The sequence below is a fragment of the Micromys minutus genome, assembly GCF_963924665.1.
Source record: "Micromys minutus genome assembly, chromosome: 9".
In the NCBI taxonomy this organism is placed as follows: domain Eukaryota; kingdom Metazoa; phylum Chordata; class Mammalia; order Rodentia; family Muridae; genus Micromys; species Micromys minutus.
The window spans coordinates 41,681,580-41,707,816 of NC_137978.1; the positions used below are offsets into that span (position 1 = coordinate 41,681,580).

Genomic DNA, 26,237 nt, shown 5'->3' on the forward strand with positions numbered 1-26,237 from the left:
TTGTCATTTCTGTTTGCTGAATGAACTATTCAAATTGAGAAGACTGTCAATGTTTTGACTATGGCTTATTTTTTTCAACATATAATTTTATTGTACCGTTAAATAAAGCCAACATAGAAATTTTTAAAAACAATTATATAAAAGTAATCTTGAGAACTGGAGAGTTGGCTCAGTGGTTGAGAGCACTAGCTGCTCTTCCAGAGGTCCCGAGTTCAAATCCCAGCAACTACATGGTGGTTCTCAACCATCTATGATGAGATCTGATGCCCTCTTCTGGTGTGTCTGAAGAGAAGACAGCTACAGTGCACTTATAGATCTTTAAAAAAAAAAAAAAAAAAAGTAATCTAGAGAACTCCAAAAGGACAAACTTCCAGAGGTTAGAGTGCTCCTTGTGTGGTTAAAGCTCTAGTTGCTCTCCCAAAGACCTGTTTTTGATTGCACACACATGACAGCTTACAATCATCCATAACTCTAGGGGATCCAACATATACCAGACATGGATGTGGTACACAAACATACATGTAGGCCAAATACCATACACACAAAATAAAGTGGAAAAAAAAAGAGTAATAAGTCAATCAAGAGTTTAGATAGCTCAGCAGTTAAGAGCATAAACTTTTCTTGCAGAAAACCTTCTGTTAGACCTGATGTTTCTGGGCTCCTCCAAGATTTGCACTCATATACATAAACAATGACACACAGAGACACAAAATTTAGAAAACACTTTTTAAAAAGTCAATCAAGGTAAGCATAGTGGTAAATGTCTTTATTCCCAATACTCAGAAGGCAAAGGCAGACAAGTGTGTCTGATTTCAAGGCCAGCCTTAACTACATATACTGAGTTCCAGACAAGCTTGGACTACATAGTGAGGCCCTGCCAACCAAACAAAATTGATTTCTGTAAGCACTACGAAGACAAGAGGCCTATGATCTTTTGCTGAAGTCTTTGAAATTTTGTTCTTTGCTTCATCATTATTACTGTGAAATACTTTTGTTATACATCTAAAATGTTTCTTCTGAGGATGGAGTAATTTGTTCAGGAACAGAGCACCTGTTTAGCTTATATGAAGCCCTAAACTTAAACCTCAGGACTATAATCAATCAATCAATGTATGTTTCCTCTAACTAGACAAGCTAGAAACAAGGACATTCAGTAGCTAAGTCCACTAAAGAAAAGAATTAGTTATTATTAGTTATCATTCAAAAAAATGTTACCAAATTAAATACAAAGAAAAGGAACATACTCATAGATCTGTAAATAAGGACAAATGTAAAGAAAGAAAACATATTTGAGATTGGCAGCCAGGCAGTAGTGGCACACACCTTTATCCCATCATTCAGAAGGCAGAGGCAGGAAGATCCCTCTGAGTTGAAGGCCAGCCTAGTCTACAGAGCAAGTACCAGGACAGCCAGGGCTACACAGAGAGACCCTGTCTAGTGGGAAATAAAGAAAGAAAAGGTAAAAAAAAAAAAAAAAAAAAAAAAAGATTTCTGGATAACAAAACTTACAATAATTACACAAGTACAGAAACATCCTATAAAATTCATCAATTCTATTCTTAGTACTTATTTTACAGAAATACTTGAGCAAGTAAACAATATATTTAGCAAAAGATATTCACTATTGTATAATAAAAAAATTTAAATTCTTTGTGTTTATAGAAGGGAAGCTGGTTACAGTATAGCCCTGTAATAAAATACCAGGTAGCAATTAAAGACACATACTAGATCTATACTGATGCAGAAAGATGTCTATACACATGAATTTTAAAAAGCAGAAATAATATTCATGTGGTTCCTGAACATAAATCTCATATACTATATGTATGATTATTTATAGAAAAGGTCTGGAAAGATATATATTAAACTCGTGAAATTCATTAAATATTTTGAAAATAATAATAAAGGTATTTACTTCCTATTTTATTCATTCTGGACTGTAATTGAATGTATTACTTTTATAATCTATCATACAACATCTAAAAAGGCTAAAAATTAAGAGGGAAAAAAACTGTAAAAAATGTTAAGTACAATCTATACCATTCATACCAATACAAAGAACTGCTACATTTTAACATAATAAAAACTGAAAGAATATTTATTTAAAAATCTAAACACCTCAACTTAATGACATTGAGGCTAAATGAAACTGGACCATCAAACAATTCAATACTAACTAATCACTCTAATGGTTAATAAATGCAAAATCCAGACTTTATCTAAAAATAACCTTTTTTCCCTCAAATAGTACTTACAGTTTTCTACAATTTCATCAAAAACTCCATCACTTTTTTGTTCAAACTGAAAGAGAGAGGGAGAAAAAAAAATTACTCTCAAATATTTCAATCTCATCTTTGGAATCCCCTTCTACTCCTACAGCAGAATTCTCGCTGATCTTAAAACCAAACGTCAGTTGTGTTACAGTGATGACTCCTGTTGAGTATGTATGGCCTAAGAGTATGTAAGCCCAGAGCCAAGTCTGAGATAATTCTAGACCTTTTAAACAGCAAGCAGAAATAAAGCAGAGACCACTCTTGAAATTCATGATACTCTTCTTTGCTTCATCCTTCCAATGCTGGGATTCCATGAGCCACAACAGCTGGCAAGCATTTCCCAAAGACAGTTAGTGATAGAGTTTCTTAGAGGTTACACTAACACAACTTACAATCACACTGAGAAGTAATTTCAATACAGCCACTTTTAATACAAAATAACTGCTAATTGACAATTGGTTTTCACAAGTATTTTTCTGAGTTTAACAAGCATATAGAAGACATTATATTTAATATGCTAGGACCTTCAAATTTAATTTAAAAATATTAAAAACAAAGTATTTGGCTCTACCTGTCCCTTACTACTCAACATTTTTTCCCCACTATTAATCCCCCACAGTACTCTTAGCCAAAACTACAGATGTTAAAATTCCAGACATCCATTAACAACTAACTGGAGTTGGCAAGAAACACCAATTATTTATCATTAAGTTATTATTACAATGGTAGTATGATTACCAATTATTACCAATGATTACCAAATTTGTCTTGTTTTAAAACTAGTAGCTGATGCAATAAAAATTTTAAAAAAGTATAAAACAAGGAAAAGGAAACAGCATCCACATCTGCAGGTCACATGATTGTTTGTAAAGCCCAAAACTGTAGTAGTAACCAGAGAAAGGTATCAAGTAGTTGACAAGAGTTTAGTAAAAACAGGGAAGATGGAAATACATCACATAGAATCTAGATTTAGCTATATATAGATAGATGCATATGTGTGACATGAAAACAGATTTGAGACTAATGAGGGAAGGAAGGGACCAGCAAGAAAAGGAAGAAAGACATAAAGCACAAGAGAGGGTAAATGAGAGTAAAATACAATGACATGTGAGACAGTAAAATAAAACACATTGTTTTGTACACAATCAATAATTTTTAAAAGAAAAATTGGTATTAGGAATAAAGGTGCATTTCAAGAAAGATAACTCTCAGCAGTTAAGGCTGCTCTTCCAGAGGTCCTGAATTCAAATCCCAGCAACCACATGGTGGCTAACAACCATCTGTAATGAGATCTGATCCCTTTTTCTGGTATGACTGAAGACAGCTACAGTGTGTACTTGTATATAATAAATAAATCTTTGTTAAAAATGAACAAATAAATCTTTAAAAGAAGACTAAAGAACCTAACTAAGATTTAAAGACTAAAGGATATAATTTGAAAGATGTTATTTAGAAACAAAACAGCAACATAAATTAAGTATTTTTTTAAATAAAAAGAAAAGAAATAAATCAACAACAGGGAGTAGAGAGATGGCACTTGCTGCTCTCCCAAGGACTGTGTGTGTGTACACTCAAGGGACAGAACCACACAATCACTTCAACTAAAATTGAAAAGGAATTTAACAAAGTTTTGGAGACTTTAGAGTTGGCTATGGTAGTATACTTCTTTAATCCAAGCACTCAGGAAGCAGAGACAGGCCAACCTGTGAGTTCCAGGCCAGCCAGAACTACATAGTTAAACCTTGTTTCAAAATGATGGGGGCGGGGACACAAGGTACTGGAGAGATGGCTCAATGGTTAAGAGCACCGGCTCCTCTTCCCAGCACCTACATAGTGGTAAACAACTGTTACTCCAGTTCCTGGGAGTGATTGCTTTCTTCTGGCCTTTCAGGCACTTGGTATATAGACATGCAAACAGAACACCTAAACAAATAAAATATACTAATAAAAATAAATTTTAAAACGCCTTGGAGACTTAAATGAATAGATGAAACATACCCTAAATTAAGAAATAATAAAAGCCATATACAACAAACCTTTAGACAACATTAAATGGAGAAAAACTGAGAGCATTTCCTCCTAAATCAGAAATGAGACAAGAATGCCCACTATACTGTGCTCAAAGCCTTAATGAGGAAAACACAAAAGGGATAAAAAAAAAAGAATAAATCAAAGTATTCCTATTTGTAGGTGATTCTTAAAGACTGTGTCTACTTAATAAATGAAAAAATAGCTTTCATTTATATCAACAGTCTACTCTCAAAAAAAGAAATTAGGAAAAATATTCTATTCAAAACAACCCTCCCTACACACAAAAGTATTTAGGAATATATCTAACCAAAAGAGCTGGAAGACTTCTAAAACAAAAAGTTCAAAATACCGAAAACAAACAAACAAACAAAAAAGAAAGAAAAAGAAAACTACAGAAGATACTAGGTAATAAAAAGATATTCCACACACCAAGATTGATAAGAATTAATACTATGAAAATGGCTATACTACCAAAATTAATTTATAGATTTAATAAAATACCTCACAAAACTCTTTTTTCTCGCCCGCCCCCAGCTGAGAACTGAACTCAGGACCTTGTACTTGCTAGGCAAGCGTTCTACAACTGAGCTAAATCCCCAACCTCACCTAGCTAACTTCCAATGTGATATTTCACAGGTTTAAATACAAGAATTCATATGGAACCACAAAACAGCTAAAGTGATCTTAAATAGTAAGAATATCACTGTAGGTATTACAATACCTAACCTCAAATTATTCTATAGAAGCTGGGGGAAGTGGTGGTGCATACCTTTAACCCCACCCAGCACTCAGGAGGCAGAGGCAAAATGGTCATCTGTGAGTTCGAAGCTATTTGGTGTTTGAGGCTGTTTGGTCTACAGAGCCAGGACAGCCAAGGCTACACAGATAAACCCTATCTTGAAGAAAAAAAAATTATACTACAGAGCTATCATGATACACTTCCTGCTACTGACATGAAAATAGACAGGTAGACCAATGGAATAAAGGACCCATATTTGAAACAGCAATGCTAAAGGGGGTGCAGGGGTACGGGTGGGAGCTAGGGAGATGGATTAGCAGTTAAGAGCATTAATTGCTCTTCCAAAGGTCCAGCAACTACATGGTGGCTCACAACTATCTGTAGTGGCATCTGATGCCCTCTTCTGGTGTGTCTAAAAACAGCAACAGTGAACTCACATACAAACAAACAAGCAATGCTGCTGGGCATGGTGGTTAGTATCTTTAATACCAGCTTTTAGGAGGCATAGGCGAATCTCTGTAAAATTGAGGACAACCAGGTTCATGTAGAAAGACCCTATCTCAAAACAAAAGCTATGCCCACGTAATATTAATATTTTAAAAAGCCTATTCAACAATGATGCTTGCAAAATTGGATTTCTACCTGCAAAAATGTGATAATTAGATTTATATCTTTCCCCTTATACAAATCAATTTAAACTTGGCCTTATACAAAAGTCAATTCAAACTTGATCAATAAGGGATTAATGAGAGATGGTTCAGCAATTAACAGCATCTGTTGCTCTCATAAAAGATGAGGGTTTAATTCCCAGTACATACATGGTACTTACCACCATCCATAACACATTCCAGAGAAATCCAACAGACATATACATACATGGCACACATGCATGTATATAGACAAAGAATTTTCACATATAACGTGTAAATTTTTTTTTAAGAAAATTTTACTGGATCAAAGACCTTAATTTAAAGCCTGAAAACAGCTTGGCAGTGATGGCAGGCAGAACCTCTTAAGTTCAAGGCCTGCCTGGTCTACAGAGCAAGTTCCAGGACAGCTAGGGCTATCCAGAGAAACCCTATCTCAAATAAAAACAAAAGAAAAACCAACAAAACAACACACACACAGCCAATCATTTTTTTAAGTGTTCAATATCCCTAACCATTAGGGAAATGGAAATTAAAACTACTTTGACATAGCACCAAGCTCAGTCAGAATGGCTGTCATCAATAAATCTAACAACAAATGTTGGAGAGGATATGAAAAGAAAGAACCCTTAGTCACTGTTTATAGTTACAAATTAATATAACCATTGTGAAAAGCAGTTTGGAAATGTCTCAAAAAATTAAAAACAGAACTACCACATGACCTACCTATCTCACTCCTACCCAAAGAACTCCATGCCTACTATAGACACTTGCAAGCCCATGTTTACTGATGCTTTATTCACTATAGCAAAGAATCAGAATTAACTAGTTATCCATCAACAGATGAATAGATAATGAAAATCTGCTATGCATATAAAATGGAATTGTATTCCTAAATAAAATTTTAAATTTCCAAGAAAATGGAGTTAAAACAAGTAATATTAGGCAAGGCCATGCAATCTCAAAAAGGAGAGAAAAAAGAAAAGAGAAACACATTATCACTCATGTAAGATCTAGCTAGTAACTAAAATACAAGAGTTTATAAAGAAATATGCATTCGGGTCCCATGTAATACACAGAAACATAGCACTATACCCATCAATCTAGTATCGCACTCAGCCATTATCAGAGATGCTTCCTCCTGCTGGAAACTAATAAAGAGAACCACACAGGACAATGTGCAGAGAGAGGGAGACTTTATTATACTCAATCATATATGGGAAGTGAAACCCCTCTACTCAGGGAACTATGCAAAAAAGGAAGCAGAAAGATTCTAAGAATTAGAGGACACCAAAGAAGCAGGGTCTTGTAGACCCAACAGGACTGACTCGTACAGAGTCTGTAAGCAGCATGCAATAGGGCATGCATATTTCAAAGCAAGATGGAATCCCAGTGCTGAGACAGGAAGTAGACACGTACAATCTCCAACTACCAATCACTTGCAAAAGAAAACTTAGGGTGTTCCAACAGTCTCAGTAGGTGTGCATAACACACTTAAGGGCAGCCCCCATGCCCAGAAGTTGATGGCCAACACAAATCACAACTCAATGGTATTTTTGGAGATTTTCTGTCTCATATTGCTTGAGCCTTTTTTTTTAAGCCTTACTAGTCTTTTGTTGTACATTATGATTTTCAATTTTGTGTTTTTAGAGGTATTGTCATATACCTCTTCATCACATCAAGACACATCTATATACTTATACTTCATGTTTTTTTCTTTGTTTTTTGTAATTCTGGCTTGTTTTATTTGTCTGTTTTACTCTAAACAAAGACAGAAACAAGCCATGGAGCTGGATGGGTAGGAAAGTGAGAAGGATCCAAGAGGAAATTTGAGGGGAAACCATGATAAGAATATTATTGTATGAAAAAGAAAATCTTTTCATTAAAAACACAGGTGGTGTTGGAGAGATGGTTTAGTAGTTAAATACTTAAAACCTCTGTTCTTCCAGAGGTCCTGAGTTCAATTCCCAGCAACCACATGGTGGCTCACAACCATCTGTAATGGGATCTGATGCCTACTTATATCTGATGTCCACTTTTGTCCTGCAGGCATACATGCAATAGAGAACTCATATATAAAAGACACATAAATAAATCTTTTTTCTAAAAGTCACATGTGGCAGCAGAAGAGAACCAATTCCTGCAATTTGCTTTCTGATCTCTATATGTGAGTGCATGTGTGAAAACACACACACACAAACAATTCTTAAGTAAAAAGAAAACTGAGTGATACAGCTCAGAACATTTGCCTAATCTATGTGAAACACTAGGTCCAAAAAACCCCAGTACTCCAACCCCCACAAAATCCTGATTCACAAAAATATATACAAAAGGTTCTGGGAGGTTGTAATTTCTTACTAAGTAGTAAAATATTTACCTGGCTTGTTTGCCAAGGCTCTAGATGTGAACCTCAGAACCACCCAAACAGGGAGAAAATTCCAGTACCCTACATGGGTACTGGAAACTAACTTGGGTCCTATGCAATAGTAGTCAATCTTATCTGCTGAGTCATCTTTCCAGGCCCTCTTAGTATCTTAAATCTTAAAGGTCATGGGTACTCTTTCCCACCTAATGCTTATCATTAGCATACAAGGACTTGTGTACTCTGTGTGTGGCAGTCAGAGGACACCTTTCAGGAGCTGGGAATCTCCCCTTCTACATGCTTACTGCTGCTCTGTGTATTCCAGGATAACTGGCTGAAGAGTTTCTAAACGATTATCTTGTATCTACCTCCCATGTCACCACTGAAGTGCTGAGATTATAGATGCACACAACTACATCTGGCTTTATATGTTAGAAATTTTACACACTGACCAACCTCATGAGCTTCCACCAAATTTTGTTAGTTTTGTCTTAAAGAAAAAAAAACCTAACATGTTTTTATTTATGGGAAAGGTGGGGGAAATCAGAGTATGATTTCCAAGAGCTGGTTCTCTCTTCACCAGGTGGGTTCTAGGAACTGAGATTAGGTTGTGGCTTGGTAGAAGGCACCTTCACACACTCAGCTAACTTGCTAATCCAGTGTAAACTTTTTAAAACATTATTTGGCATAACCATTGCATTTATGAACCCACTACAAACCAGTTTGTATCCCAACAGGCAGTATACATAAGACTCAGTGAATACCAAAAAAGAAGGCCATGAGTGGAGAAGAAGTGGGAATGGGAAGCTAGAGGTAGATATGATCAAAATATGTTGTTTAGGGCTGATTCTCAAAACCCACAAGGCAGTTCACAACCAATTAATTGTTATGGATACTATTACAGGTATCGCTTTGATGGTTATGCAATAAATTTATAGAAGTGTAATAACTGCATTAGAAGTTACTGGCAGTTATCATTTTCATGGATATTTGCCAACTTGCTCCCCAAAACAGTACTCCTTTTCTTACAGTCTCACTAATACTGGTATTATGAATCTTTTTTCACTACTGATCATCTGAGATTTACAGAAAGCTTTACATTCTTTGGCTTCTGTTCTTATGATTATTTTTTACTCTCCAATCCTCTCACAATTGTCATAGTAATATAAATTATTCTCAAAGAAATATTCGTAAAATAAATTGTAGTTCACAGATTTTCAATTGTGTGCTATAAAAGATTAAAGATGAATAAAAATGTTCTTAAAGTTTTCATTATGATTTATACATTTTAAATATTGTAAGAATGGGAAAGACTACTTCCAGATTCTCTACCTGACAAGATGAAACTTCGATTTATATCTTACAAATAAATTTTCATCCATACATCAATTCAGAGAGCTGGAGAGATGGCTCAGCGGTTAAGAGCACTGACTGCTCTTCCAGAGGTCCTGAGTTCAATTTCCAGCAACCACATGGTGGCTCACAGCCATCTGTAATGGGATCTGACACCCTCTTCTGGTGTGTCTGAAGAGTGACAGCATACCCACATACATTAAACAAATCTTTTGAAATTAATTAATTAATTAATTCAGAGAGAATGGATACAAATGGTATCAATGAGCATGAGAGTTTTTTACCAATTTATTTAGGCCTTTGTCCTCTAAGAACTGGTGCATAGTTTTTAATGTCCAGAGCTTACTATTATTTTGTAAATCATTCATATTTTCATTTCTATCATAATCTATACAACTGAAAACAGCATTTCACTTCAATCACTTGCTACTGGTATTTCAGTGTGTAACTGAATTTTTTACTTTGATGCTTTCACTTGTAATCTTGTGAAATTCATTCATTTTAAAAGCATTTTGTATTTCTGGCAGTGATAGCGCATACCTTTAGTCCCAGCACTCAAGAGGCAGAGGCAAACAAATCTCTTGAGTTCAAAGTCAGCATGGTCTACAGAGTGAGTTGCAAAACAACTAAAGCTACATAAAGAAACCCTACCTTGAAAAAAAACAACTGGGGGAGGGTTTGGAGGGTGGGGGGATACCTTAGGGTTTTTTATATATATATATATATATATATATATATATATATATATATATATATATATATATATATATATATATATATACACACACAACTACATTGTTTATACATAAAAACACCTTTCTTTCTGATTACTATGCCTTTTTATGTATTGAATTAGCTGTCCTGTACTATATTCGTAAAAGTGGTAAAAGTAGACATCCTTGCCTTATTTCTAATTTAGAATAAAAGTACTCGTTTTGTTTTGTTTTGTTTTTAACCAAGGGTTGTAGTAACTGTGGGCTTCACTGGGCTATATAACTGTAATGCAAAGCTAAGTCAGTCAATAGTGTTTTAAAGAGCCACTGAGGAGCCCTATGCTCTTGGCTTGGATGACCAGCACTTGCTGTGCCACACATATACTAAGTGTTACATTACCTATGAGAGTCCAGATGCCTTGTCACAGCACTGTCCTTCCAATTACATGTCTATGAACAAGTGTTTGTGCTCTTAACTTCAAATAAAGACTAGGCCTAGACCTAGACAAACTCTTACTTGCCCTCTCACACTAAGATACTGCATCTGAAAGGTCTTTTCTCTCCCAGCCTCTCTCTGCCTAATGTGCAGAAGTCAGTAGCTAGAGACCTGCCTAAGGCAGGCAAATGAGGTCAAGGTTAAGAGTAAAACCCATGCCTTAACTTTCTCTGCATATTCCTTCACTAGACAAAAGAAAGCAGCTTGAGGCTGACAACAGAGTTCAACAGGTAAAGGCACTTGGGGACAACCCTGACCACCTGAGTTCAATCCCCAGGTCCCAAATGATGATGAAAAGAGAAAATCAACATCCAAAAGTTGTCCTCTGACCTCCACATACCTATCAGGGCACATTCATGCATGCATATGTACACTAAAATACACAAATGTAATTTTTAAAATTAAAGCATGACTTTAGTCCCAGAACATGAATAAGTAGAGACAGATGGATTTCTATGAATTTGAGGCCAGCCTGTCTACATGAGTTCCAGGCCAGCCAAGGCTACATAGTAAGACCTTGTCTCAAAATTAATAAATAAAAATTAATAATAATAATGATAATAATAACAGTTTTGAGGGAGGAGGATAGAACAGGTAGGGGGTTTCTAGAGGAGAAACCTGAAAAGGGGCTCACATTTGAAAGGTAAATAAAATATCCAATAAAAAAGTAACTTTTATAAAACATGAGATTTCTGGTAGGGGAGATGTAGCTTAATGATAGACCACTTGCCTAGGATATCTTTTGTAAAGTCTTACGTTTAAACCAAAGCACTGCAAAACACAAAAACAGTAACAGATACAAATCTTTTTAATTTCTTATCTTATTTTTGGTAAGTTGGGTCTAGTGAAGCATTTTATTTCTTCAAGACAGGGTTTCTGTCACCCTGATTGTCCTGGAACTTACTCTGTAGACCAGGCTGGCCTTGAACTCACAGAGATCTGCCTCTGCCTCCTGAGCACTGGGATTAAAAGCATGTACCACCATTGCCCTGCTCCATGTTTTTATTTCTATTAAAGCAACTGTGCCTTTATTTTTTTAACATGAAGTCCTTATCACAACTTTAAAATGCATGAAAACATTAAAATGAAAATAAGCAAAATCTGCAACTCTATTTACTAGATATATAATACTTGCCACTGTTAGTACAAGACAAAAAAAATGAAGTCATATTTTTAAACAATTCTGTCAACCAACTTGCCGTAACTGGTATTTGTAGAAACATCATTTCAAACAGCTATAGTATACATGGTAAGTCTGAGCACCATAAAATATCACAAACTGGACCACATATATCAGTACAATATCAAATAATTGAGTTTAAACAATGTTTTATCTCACCTCAGATATATTAGGAATCACTAACAAGATAATTATAATGCCAAATTTTGTTAGTTAAAAAATACTTCTATATAATTGCATGTCAAAATAAAAACTGTGATGGTTCACACCAATAATCCCAACACTACTATGAAGGCTGAAGCAGAAAGGATTACCCTACAACCAAGACCAGAGTGGAGTATATAACCAGCAAGATCCATGACAAAAAAAGGAGGAGGAAGAAGAGGAGGAAGAAGAAGAAAAAGAGATCTTTAAGAGTGGGGAGAAGATCAGGAAATATTTTGAGGTAAACAAAACATTCCACAAGTTTTGGGTTGTATTTAAAGCAGACCGTAGAGAATGTTATATTTACACATGTACCTCCCCACTCCCACCCCCATTCATACAATAATTAGGACTAAAAAGATTAATCAGCTGTTAAAAAACACTTGCTGTTCTTGCAGAAGACCTATGTTTAATTCCCAGTACCTACGTGGCAGGTGACAGCCATCTGTAACTTCAGTTCTAAAAGATTCCATTACCTTTACTGGCTGCCATTTCCTTTAACTAGTCTCTATGGGTAGCAAAAAGACCACATACATACATACATACATACATACATACATACATACATACATACATACATACATACATACAAACATACAAACATACATACATGGAAAATACTCAAGCACACAAAAAGTAAAAATAAATAATACATGTAATTTAAAAATTAAGGAGCCAGCAAGTAGCAAGGTACTCAGTGGGTGCAAGGGCCTGCTGCTAAACCTGATGATCTGAGTTCAATTTCCAAAATACACACAGAAGGAGATAACACCAAGTTAGTCTCTAATCATATATGTGGAATGGTACACTCATAAGCACATGCACACTCACAAAAATAAATTTAAAAAAAAACATTTAAAATACCAAAAGAGTAAATTCTAAATGCACACCCCCTGCACATGCCAAAAAAAAGAAAAAGAAAAAAAAAGAAAAGAAAAATTCCAATACCAAGGCAAAAATAAATGTTATTAAGATATATAAAAGCTAAAAGAATTAAACACTAGCAGATCTGTATTATAAGAGGTATTTTTCTCTTGGTTTTACTTATTTTTATTTTATGTACATTGGTGTTTTGCCTACATGTATATCTGTGTGAATATATCAAATTCCCTGGAACAGGGCTGCCAAGGGTTGGCTGGAAATTGAACCCCAGTCCTCTTGTAAGAGCAGTCAGTGATCTTAACTGCTGAGCCATCTCTCTAGCTCTTTTCTTTGATTTTTAATCTGTTGTTTTTTGTATTATATGTGTATTAAAGAAAAATTATTTGTGAACGAAGAAAACCACACCATATGGAAATTAGGATGAATCTTAAAATATAATGTAAATAAATACATTCTGGACCAGGTAGATGTGGACTTCCTCAACCTGAAAGCTATTTTCCTCTGCCTTGTTTTATGTAACAGAGTTAACACTTCTTTTTTTTTTTTTTTAACAGATTTATTTATTATATATAAGTACACTACAGCTGTCACCAGACACACCAGAAGAGGGCATCAGATCCCATTATCAATGGTTGTGAGCCACCATGTGGTTGCTGGGATTTGAACTCAGGACCTCTGGAAGAGCAGTCAGTGCTCTTAACCACTGAGCCATCTCTCCAGCCCCCAGAGTTAACACTTCTATACCTTCTCCCTTTGCCACTGGGCAAAGTACTAAACTTTGTAAGTAAACAGCATTTAGAAGAATACTCTAGAAGGGTCTTCTCTTCCCATTGCACTGTGCTTACCTACTTTAGAAATGGCCATCCTAGAGACCAACTCTCCTGTAAGTCAGTATTTCTCTACCAGATACACATGCCTTTTGAAGTTGTCTCCTTACAAACTTTTAGACCCTCCAGAGAGTAACTATTCACCAGTTTCAATCCCTGATATTAGGGAGTAGCCCAGAAATTCTGCCAATGCTTCACACACAACAGATGACTTAGCCAAATTTAGTAAGTAAATTTTTAGTAACTTTTCTAACATCCTGTTGGGAGGTCTCATGCTTGCAACAAAAGTGTGCAAAATCTCAAACCTCTCCAGCCAGCATCCATTGGACCTCGATCTCTCCAACAAGACCTGTATCTCAGACTTCAGGCTGGGGAGTCAGGCTTTGTCCAAATGCACTCCAGCTTTCTCTTCTACCTCAGCCCTAGCCAGAACAGTAGCTGCTCCCTCTAACCTACCATTTTATTTACTTTAGAGTTTTATTTTTATCTTCCTGTACTACAAAAGTCCACTGCTGTTTCCTAATCATACAACTTTGTTGGGGGTGGAATATTAAGAAAGTTTTACTCCGTCCATGCTAACTTTGAACTCATGTAGTTCAAATCTGCCTCCACCTCCCAAGTGCTGAGACCACAGGTGTGTATCACCTTAACCAACTTAAATTTTCCATACTCAAATACTGTAAGCATTTTGTCCTCTGACGGTAATCACAAAAGACAGACACAATGTAACTATAAACTGAGTGGGTTGTATACTTGGGCTGTAGTATAGGACTCAACAAGAATGATAATAATGCCTGGCATGCAGGTACTATCACCTGTGATTGGGTATGATTACATGTCAACTGAACCAAGCACTCAGAACGACACTTCATTGTTAAAGCAGTAATGATGGTTACAAAATCTATTAGTTGAGAAAGATTCTATGTATTCTTGAACAGGTGCAGAAGAAAATAAATGTAGATACATTAGCTCAACTCAAACAACATTCAAGAAGAATGGAGGAATACTTGCCATAAACAAACTTATGCAAACCTTTAATCCCAGCACTTGGGAGGCAGGGAGCTCTCTTAAGTCAGGAGCCAGTTTGGTCTACACAGCTATAGCTCACTACATGAACTAATAAATTACAAATCAGGATGTGAATCAGGAATATAACAAGTGATTGGACCAGAGTGACAACCTAACAATTTCAACTCATCAGTGAAAATGATGCATCCTTAACATAAGAACTAACATCCTTTTCTTGAAAACTCTGTGTTGTTGATCATAAATGCCTTGTAGTAAGATTTTCATTCACCTCAAAACTGACATCATTTTGATATTGCTACTAGATTACTAGTTCTCAACCTTCCTATGTTATGTCCTTTAATAAACTTCCTCATGCTGTGGTAACTACCAACCATAAAATTAATTTCATTGCTACTGCATAATTGTACTTTTGTTGTTATGAATCATAATGTAAATAGCTAATATGCAGGATCTCTAATATTCAACCCCTGCAAAGGGTCATTCAACCTCCAAAAGGGGCCATGACCCACAGGCTGAGAATTGCTCACTAGATCTACAACCACAATCAAGGCCAGCTGTGGCTACAAGGTGAATTCAAGGCCAACCTGAAATAGATAGAGAAATGCTATCTCTAAAAAAGGGAGCAGGGAAGTGAGTGGTGGTGACATTTAAATCCAGCAATCAAGAGACAGAGACAGGCAGATCTCTGTGAAGAGGCCGGCCTGGTCTACAGAGCAAGTTCTAGAACAGTCAAGACTACAAAAAAAAAAAAAAAAAGAGGGGAGATAGAAACTTTAGAGCTAGGGGCTGGAGAGGTCCTGAGTTCAATTCCCAGCAACCACATGGTGGCTCACAACCATCTGTAACAAGATCCGATGCCCTCTTCTCATGTGTCTTAAGACAGCTACAGTGTACTCATACAAATAAAGTTAAATAAAATTAAAAAAGAAAAAGAAACCTTAGAGCTACATGAAAAAATATTTAATGATAAGAGTGCTGTTAACATAATATCTCTAGGGCTGGAGAGAGATGGCTCAGTGGTTAAGAGCACAGACTGCTGCTCTTCCAGAGGTCCTGAACCACATGGTGGCTCACAAACCATCTGTAATGAGATCTGATGCCCTCTTCTGGTGTGTCTGAAGACAGCTACAGTGTACTTATATATCGTAAGAAGATAAATCTTATATACAAATAGCATCTAACAGCTTACTTGGTTGCTGGTGGAAACAAAACAATTACAGCCATATTTAATAAAGTTGAATTATTAGAGTTTTATTAGCATCATATTGAAGATGAAGAAAATCACAGGTTTAAAGAGACAAAAGCAATGGAATGGACTTATCCTCTATAATCTGCATACCTACTATGAACAATATTTTCCCTGCAAATGCCTAAATGGCCCACTGTTGTAGAAAGTGGGCTTCTGAGAAAACGGTCATCTTCAGATAAGCTGTGCCTGCTTATATACATCCATCACAACCAAGCTTAAATAAACTGTCCACATTTCTTCATAGGAGGAGAAGGTACTGAGAGTCACTGAACCCTCACCTGAGATTCTAGACAGTCCTCCCGACCATTCGTACTCAGCCCTAATTGCAAAATGGCCTCAAAGTCTCTAGGTGCTTAAGCGTATAAACTAGGGTTACCTGAAAGAATTAAAATGAGAATGTTTCTCTTGAATTTACACTCTTATCTCTAAATGTTATTGAAAATAAAAAAAATACAAGGAATTCTTCAAGAACTGGTTCATTCTAACCAAGTGGTGGTTGCCTTTAATCCCAGTACTGAGTTCTAAAAAACAAACAAATAAAGCAAAACAACAACAAAAAAAAAAAAAAAGGAATTGGTTATTTCTAAGGCTAGCATATTAACATGTAGAATTAGAAGCCCAGATATATCTTTCAGGCAAAAAGAAAAACAACCTTTCAAGTTCCCTTGGAGGCACACACACACACACACACAAACACACATGTAATTTCTTTAAAAATTAGATGATTTATTTTTGTGTTGATGTATACACAAGTTTTGCCTGCATGCATGTATGTGTATGTATATGCTTGAATGTACACATGCATGTATGTATGTATGTATATGCTTGTATGTACAAAGAAGTAAGAAGAGAGCATCAGAACCTTAGAACCTCAATCATAAAGACTCAGCTACCACATGGTGCTGGAAATCAAACTCTGCTTCTCTTCAAGAGCAACAAATATTTTTAACCATAATCCCAAATAAATCCAACTTAAAAACACTTTTGGGAGGTCTGGAGAAATGCCTCAATGGTTAAGAACACAGCCTGTTCTTCCCCAGTTGACTTAGGTTCAATTCCCAACAACAACATGGCCATTTAGGAACATCTGTAACTCCAGTATCAGGAATCTGACACCTTCCTCTGGACTCCATGGACAATATACACATATAGTACACAGACTCAGCCAAACATTTATATGCATCATATAAAAATTTTTAAATCCAAAAAACTCATTCAAGAAAATAAAAATCTAGGTGGTGGCACATGCCTTTAGCACTCAGGAGAGACAGGCAAATCTGAGTTAGAGATCACTCTCCTCTACAGAACAAGTTCTCGGGCAGCCAGGGCTACACAGTAGAAACCCTGTCTCAAAAACAAAAACAAAAAGAGGTTGGGAAAGGAAAAGAAAAAGAAGAAACATTAAGGCAAAGCCTGCTGTGGTGGTACCTGCTATTAAAAAAGCACTCATAAAGCAGAATGAGAAGAATCTCTATAAGTGAGACCAACTGGAAAGGGAGAGTGAACAAAACTGAAAAGGGAGGAAAGGTGAGAGGGAAAGAAGAAGAAAAACGCTAAAAAGGAGTTAAATTCCTATAGGAAAATCTAAGTAAACTTGGGCTTGGTGATAATTTCATGAATGAAATAAAAAGTACATACTATACAAAAATAAAACAAAAGTTCTAAACTTCTGTGCATCAAAAGATGTGTTCACAGGTATGAAAATATAGCCCAGGGATGGGAGAAAATATTTGCAAATCACCTGTGAAGAGTTCAATAGACAGAAACTAGGTGTAATGGTAGCACATACCTGTAATCCTAGCATTTGGAAGGTTAAGGAACTCACAAATTCAAGGCTAGCTCAAGCAACACAAGTTCAAAGCAAGCCCATGCTATACATCATTAGCCTATCTCAAGGAAGAGTTTAGTATGAAGACCATATATATATATATATTTCCACAATGCAGCAAAAAAAAAAAAAAAAAAAAAAAAGACAAAGTCAGTGAAAGACCAGACAAAGGACAAAGACTTTAAATATACACTTTGCCAAAGAGGGTATGGTATATCAATGGCCAATACACATATACAGAGATACTCAACATCATCATCATCAGTCAACAACTTCATCAACATCATTGAGGTCATCACTGTCATAGTTATCAAAGCAGAAGAGACGGCCCAGCCCCTGACCTGCTGCAGCACTCAGAGAACAAGACCTGCCCATCTTGTCCATCACCTAGGCAGCAAAGAAGACCTGACGATGAACGTGGAGTTATCAAATGAGCTAGCCCCCAAGGATATGGGTGTTGGAGAGCCAGCCCTGCCTCTTGTCTGCTGTATAGTGGTATCTGTGAGAGAGAAATGCCCTTTTGCCCTTGCAACTAGCAGTGGGTGGGAGAGACAGCCCTGGTAGGGTTATTAGAGCAGGAGAGCTGGCCCTGCCCCTCACTTGGGCAGCACAGTAGAAATAACTCTGATGGTAGGGGTATGGGCCCCCAAAACTTGTCTGCTGTGCAGCAACATGGACAAGGGAGAGATGCCCTTCCCCACTCTTGCCTCTTGCCACCTATGACAGGCAGGAGAGCTGTCCCTGCCCCTCACCTGCTGAAACACTCAAGAGAGTGAGCCTGTACCTCGCCTGAGCAGTACAGAGCTGCATGTGAGGATTGCAGGTGAGCTGGCCTTGCCCCCTGTCTGTTGGGCCACATACACCAAGAAGGGACACATGCCCTCTTCCCCTCTCTCATCCCTTGCCATCTATGGTGGACAGGAGAGCTAGCCCCAGTGTCATGAAAGTGGGAGAACTGGCCCTAAACCTCACCTAGGCAGTAGGATTGAACTTGCTCTGGTATAACTGGTTGTGGGTAAGCTAGCCCTAAGGGCATGAAGAGCAGGCGCACTGACAAGCTCAGATACCTCTCAGGCCCAGATTTACGGCTTTGAATTGGCCCACCCCACCATCTAACCCATCAATAAACTGCTGGAGTACATGAAGGGGCTGGTCCCATAGATTTAAAACTACAGGCTCTCCATGACACAGGGCCTCATACCAGAGCAATGAGTCACGGCAATGAACATTTGTAGGCAAAGAAGTGTGTGGACAAAGGGTATACTGTGGGACACACTGTGACACACTATAGCTTCCACAACAATATATTATTTCCTCTGCTGGGAGGACAGCAGAGGTTGCAAAGTGGAAGTCGGGTACCAAGGAAGGGGGAGATGAATGGATTGTGGTGCATAATGTGACAGTCATAAATCAATAAAGTTAAAGAAAACAAAAGAAAAAGAAAAATGCAAATCCAGGCCAGCAAGTTGATTCATGGTTTAACATGTCATACAAGCTTTATTTCCTTAATTAAATAACTACAACCCAAATCCAAGCACTCCCTACAGGTAATATAGGAGCTACATCATGTGTCAGATGGCCTGAAATATACATACCAGCTAGCCTAGAGACCATACCTAAAAACAAAGGAGAAAACGAATTTTTGAAAGTTGTTCTCTAACCTCCACTTTGTACTAAGCACACATGCATAAATTATTACCACAATGTATTGGCTCACAGTTTTGGAGAGTACAAGTAAAAAAATCAAGGAGTTGAGCTGGAGAGGCAACTCAGTGGTTTAAGAGTTAAGTAGTCTTCTCTGGGAAGACCCTGGTTCAACTTTCAACACCCACATGAAAGCAAAGAACTGTCTGTAACTCCAGTTCCAGAGGACCCAATGCCCTCTTCTGGCCTCGGTGGGCATTGCATGGATGTGGTACAACTTACATGGAAGCAAAACACTTAGATTTATTTATGTATGTGAGTGCTCTGTCGCTGTCTTCAAACACACCAGAAGAGGGTGTCAGGTTCCATTACAGATGGTTGTGAGCCACCATGTGGTTGCTGGGATTTGAACTCAGGACCTCTGGAAGAGCAGTTGGTGCTCTTAACCACTGAGCCATCTCTCCAGCCTGCAAAACGCTTATAAATCAAAAAATTAAAATTCAAAAGAAGTCAGTGTCAAGCAGGTCCTGTGTTCTCTGAAGGCCTTTATCTCCCCGGTGTTTGTACTTCTCTCATTGCCTCTGTCTTCACATGGATGCCTTCTATCACTCTCACCTTTGTGTTTCTCTTAGGGGAACTCTTCCTTGGATTTAAGGGCCTAATCTAGAATGATCTTATTTCCAGATCTTTACATTAACTACATCTTCAAAAAATTTTACTTGCAAAATGTCCTTCTGATTCTTTTAAAAGATTTGCTATTATATTTGAGTAAGGTGTGTGTGTGTGTGTGTGTGTTTAGTGTCTATAGAGGCCAGATATACACATATATATATATATATGTGTGTAAATGTGTATTCATTATATGTCTACATACCTATATAAATAATATATAATGAATACAAATGTATAATCTATGACTGTATAGACACATAATACATATACATACATAATATTTCAATGTAATGAAACTGAATGAAATGAAATGAGTATTGAATAGTTCCATATAATAAATATACATATGATATATGAGTTAAGCTGGTCACAGTAAGACAAAAATCATACCTCACTTAATGCAGAATCTAAAAACAATTGAATTTACAGAAGCAGAGTGCAGTGTTCAGATCCTTCCCTGTTTGAGTTCCTGTGCTGAATTTCTTCTTGATATACAGTAATGATGATAAGTAAGCCAAGAAAACCCTTTCTTCACAAGCTTTGGTCATGGTGTTTCATCTCAGCAATAGTAACCCTAAAACAGTGTGTGTGGGTATATGCATTTGAATGCAGGTGTCTAAAAAGGCCAGAGGCATTTGAGTTGCCTCAGTGTGGGTGTTGGGATCTGAACCTTGCTTCCCTTTGTTATTATTGCACTTATTGTGTGTGTTTGTCAAACATACCTTGTTGCACATGTGAAGGAAAGAGGACAACTTTTCAGCAATGGGCTCTCTGCTCCCACTTTGTAGTTCTTAGGAATTGAACTCAGGTCATACTGCTTGGTGACATGTTCCTTTACTCACTGAGCTGTTTTGCTGGTTCTTCTTACATTTTTCACTTAATCTCTGTGTGTGTGTGTGTGTGTGTGTGTGTGTGTGTGTGTGTGTGTGTGTGTATGGGGGGAGGGACGGACACAGACATCTTTACTCAAAGAGAAAAAAAAAATCACTAAAAATGTGATTCTGCAATGGGATAACAGAATGGAAAACTCTTTTGAAACAAGATTTAGGGGAAAAAAGGGGGAGAGTACAGACTCCCCCAAATAGATATTGTTAAATAGATGTTGCTAAAAGCCATTTTGGGAAGAGTTCTACAGGTTGAAATGAGAAACAAGGAAAAAGCTCTAGCTGAACTTGGTGGTCCATGCCTGTAATCCCAGTGCTAGACAGGGAGAGACAGAAGAGTCAATTATGAGTTTGAGGCTAGCCAATGTAGCTGTACGTAGAGTAAGACCCTTGTCTAAAACAAAAAGCAAATGAAATTTTTATCATACAACATTAAAACAAAGGCAAAACAAAAAGTCTGTAATCCAATCAAAAGCTATTTACCTATTTCTGTGACTTCTTATTCCTGCCTACATGCAGTTTAATATTCATATAATACTACAGACCATAATGTACAATATACTTTTTTAAGTTTCATTTTTATTTATGTGTATGTATGTGGTTATGAGTTTATGTGCACCATATGCCCAAAGAGAAAAGAGGGCAGTGGATACCCTGAAACCACAAAGTTTTAACTGGCTGTGAACTACCTGACATAAATACTAAGAATTGAAGCCAGGTCCTATGGAAGAGCAGTAAACACTCGTTTAACAGCTGAGCTATCCATCTAGCCAGAAGATCTATTTATTTTTGACCTATTTATTTTTATGTATAGGGGTGTTCTGCATGTATTGTCTAGGAACCTAATGTGCCTGCCACCTGCAGAGGATAGAAGTGAGCATTGGATCTCCTGGAACTAGAGATACATATGTTTGTGAGACCATGTGGATACCAGGACAAACTCTCGTCCTCTGTAGGAGCAGCCAGTGCTCTTTACTGGAGCACCTCTAGCCTAAAATACTATTGCGCTCTCATCTCTTTATCTCCTAAAGCCTGACAAGTGCTATCAACAACGGTCTAAGTTCAGGTATGTGCAAGCATCCTGACACATATATGGAGATAAGGTATTTTACAAATACGTAAGCATACTGTTTATGCATATGTTTTCTATATTTAAGCACAATGAGTATCTCAAATTTAACATAGAAATTAAGCATTAAAATAAATACAACTACAAGTTATTTTGTAATATAAACTATAAAATAGCAATTTTACAATGAAATATGGCAATCAGACTTGTTATTTCATAACACAATTAAGAGTCATCTGTAAACTACTTATAAGCCAGATGAATCTAAAAAGCTATCTTAGAAAACAAAAAATGTATAACTTTAAAGTGATTCATAAATAATATTCCTAAAATACCCTACCATTAAAGTGTGAGACAAAGAGAGGAAATGCTGACCTTTATCCATACACAGAAAGGTATGAACTTGGTTCCCTATGTGACACAGAGGGTAATGATACTGTTAATCCATCCACATACTCCTCTCCCCTAGTTCACAAACTAGAGACTGGAATTCATATATAATCTAATTAAATGTCAAATCAATATAGTCTAACTGCTATCTGTTGTCCTAACTGCACACAACAGGAAAATGAAATACACACACACACAATTTATGATTATTAACACAACTATTTTAAAATAATCACTGCTGGAATTAAAGGTGTATAGCTCCCATATAGGGCATATATCTAATCAAACAGCATAAGCTCATCTTTCTTATAATTCAGGATAATAAAACTCAAAGTCAGTAAGCATCTTATATCCCATTTCACCCATGAAATTTCAGACTGGATAACCTTACAGTATCATATAGGTCTATGCAGATAACTGTAACAAAGCAAAATTACATTTAACCTGTATGAAATGTCAGGCCTGTAGGCACATTCCTGTAATTCTAGCCCTTGGAAAGTGGACTCAGAAAGCAGGAGTTCAAGGTAAACTGTGGATACAAAGCTAATTCAAGGCCAGCCTAGGCTACATGAGACAGTTTCAAAATAATGAAGAAAAAGAGAAAAAAAAACTAAATTAAACAACTCCCATCAATCTGCATATAATGAATTTAACATTTTGGATGAAAGAAAAGTCATTTGTATCATAGAAATCAACTCGGGCTGGAGAGAATACTCAGTGGTTGAGAGCATTCACTGACTGCTCTTCCAGAGGTCCTGAGCTCAAATCCAAGCAACAACATGGTGGCTCACAACCATCTGTAATGAGATCTGATGCCTTCTGGTGTGTCTGAGGACAACTACAGTGTACTGTATATATTATAAACAAATCTTTAAAAAGAAAAAAAATCAACTCTCCTGACATTTTAACAAATTATCTACGATAAAATGGATTACAAATGCAAAGCTATTGGAATTATTGGATGTGGAGTTGGAGAAATGGCTCAGCAGTTAAGAGCACTTACTCTTCTTTCAGAGAACTCAAGTTCAAAACTCAGCACCCAATGGCACCTCCTAACTGCCTGGAAATCTAGTCTCAAAGGATCCAACCCCCTCTTCTAGACTGAACAGACACTGTAATGAACAGACAACACCCATACACATTAAATTTTAATTTAAAAAAAATGTGTGTGTGTGTATATATATACATATATATATGTATATATATATATACATATATATATATATATATATATATATAGAGAGAGAGAGAGAGAGAGAGAGAGAGAGAGAAGGAGAAGCTAGAGAGTAGGTAAGAACACTTGCTGTTCTTGCAGAGGACCTGTATTCAGTTACCAACACCCACATGGCAGCTCATATCCATATATAAATGTAATTAAGTTATCTAATGCCCTCTTCTGGCCTCCAAAAGTACAGGACATGAACATGGCACACACATACATGTAGGCAAACAATCATACATACAAAATAGTATATGAACATTGGCTATTCTTCCAAAGGACCTGGGTTTGGGTCTCAGCACCCATGGTGGCTCCCAACCATCTATAATTCCAGTTCCATAGTTTCTATCAACTTCTTCTGACAATGCATGTGGACAATGCATGTATGTAATACACAGACACACATGTAAGCTGAAGACTAGTACACATTAAAAATAAATAAATCTTTAAACCTATATATATATATTGAATGCAAACATCCCACACACATTATGTAAAAGCTGTAAAAGTGCTCCATGGTGTCAAATACAATGTTTGAAAGCTGGGCTGTGGGTCAATGTTAAAGTGCACATGAAGTCAAGTTCAATCCCCAGCACTGAAAAGAAAAAAAGGGGTCACTTAGAAAGGGTCTCACTATGCAGCCCTAATTACCATGGAACCTGCTATGTAAAGCAAGGTGGCCTCACAAAGATCCACCTGCCTTTGCTTTCTGAATACTGAAATTAAAACTATAACCATTTGCTGCTTTAAAAAAAGGGGGGGTATGGGGTGAAGGTTAGAGATATGGCTCAGAGGTTAAGAGCACCAACTGCTCTTCCAGAGATCCTGAGTTCAATTCCCAGCATCCATATGGTATCTCACAACCATCTGTAATGAGATCCAGTACCCTCTTCTGACCCACAGGAATACATGCAAGCAAAACACTGTATATATAATTAAATAAATAAATAAAATAAAAAATTGCCCTCCAATCCCTTTTCCACCTGTTAAATGTGAACAAGAATACACTTAAGTCTAATTTGTCAGCAGATGCTTAAGATTTTCCTAAGATGTCCTATAAAGCAAATGACAACAGCTTTACTAGTAAATGAGTACCTCTGAATTTACACTATAGTTAATTTATCGTTTATATTTAAATTAGTAGACCACACATGTCATATGCATTCACTCAAGATAATGAAGACAGTTTACTACTAATCAGAAATTGGAAAACAATTCAGAATTTCAAAACATGCATTCTAGATCAGTATTTATTGTAAATGATCTATCTAGGCATACATTATATTATACATCTTACCCTGTTCTATGATTAATATATGAAGAGAACCTAACATTTTGCATATCTAAGACTATCAACATTAATTTTTAATTGTTAAAAATGTTAAAATGCAGTACATTTAAAAAACTAATGTATCACTAGGTAAAGAGATAGTGAGATGAAATAATTACATGGTAAACAAGTATCTAGGAAAACTGTTAATAGTAGACTCTAGGAGTTTGGGAATGCAGTTGCAGCCTGAATTTAAACTGTATTTTTACTTTTCCTGACAGTTATGAAGTTTCCTAAAGAACTGTTAGAAAAAGGCATCATTTACATTTTTAAAAAGAGAAAACTCCTCAGGCTAGTAGTGCACCTCAGTGGTATAGGCTTGTCTTGCAGATGTTGAGACCTAGAATCCAATGCCAGGACTGGAAGAATTTTAAAAACGTAAATGTAACCAACACAAGCATTTGCAAACCTGTATTCAAATCTCTGGACTTTGCAGACTTAATTATATGATAAGGAAATAAGTCTACATTTGAGCCACAAATAGGCTGCACAATTACTGTGAGGTTGGACTCTTCACAAAGCATTTCACCCAATGTCAGGCACATAGTCAGCAGTCAGTATGTTAACAGTATGTATCTTTGAATAGACTTTTATGCTGAATGAAAAAGCATTTTTGGTTGTTGAGATTCAGTAGCAATGTTTTAACCAGCTTCACATCATTTGGAGCCCATTTCCAAAAGGAAGCCTCCAGATAGGAAACCTGACAAAGTTGATGCTTAACATTCTGGTGAGGAGAAGCTTTAAAAAAAAAAAAAAAAAAGCCTTGAAAAACATTACTCAATGGATAGCATTGTTCTCCACCTAAAGAAAATTACTCACAATTAAATTTAAAAAATTTTTTAAAAAGTCTCAAGACAAACTTTTAAAAGGTTTACAACTCCTGTGTAGACAAGGCTTCATGTGAACTAGGCAGGCAAGGCTGGCTGGGAAACATCCTAACGACAAAACTTGTCACTCTTCCACGTTCCTAACTGCAGGTAAAGAAGCTAGACTACAACACATTCGTAGGTATCAAAAAACAAAAACAAACAAAATAACAACAACAAAAAGAAAAAAAAAAAAAAACGTGCCCCAACATCAAGACGACAACCCCACTTCTTCTAAGGTGAAGAGTACCACGTCCAGTTTGGGGCTTGATAACGGTCAAGGGGGAGGGGAGTGGAGGCAGGAAGATGAATTGCCTTCGGTGTTCCCGCAGCACCCTCCCGGTTACTCC

At 36.7% G+C, this 26,237-nt stretch overlaps 1 protein-coding gene across 2 annotated transcripts in view; it reads right to left on the reverse strand.

Moving 5' to 3' along the window:
* The window catches only part of ZMYM4 (zinc finger MYM-type containing 4), a 99,477-nt gene that overhangs the window by 72,503 nt on the left and 737 nt on the right, over nt 1-26,237 (reverse strand). For both annotated transcript variants that reach the window (XM_080921565.1, XM_080921564.1), the window contains exon 2: nt 2,256-2,301. In XM_080921565.1, coding sequence (XP_080777691.1) covers nt 2,256-2,301 — 46 coding nt within the window. The remainder of the gene's footprint in view (nt 1-2,255; nt 2,302-26,237) is intronic.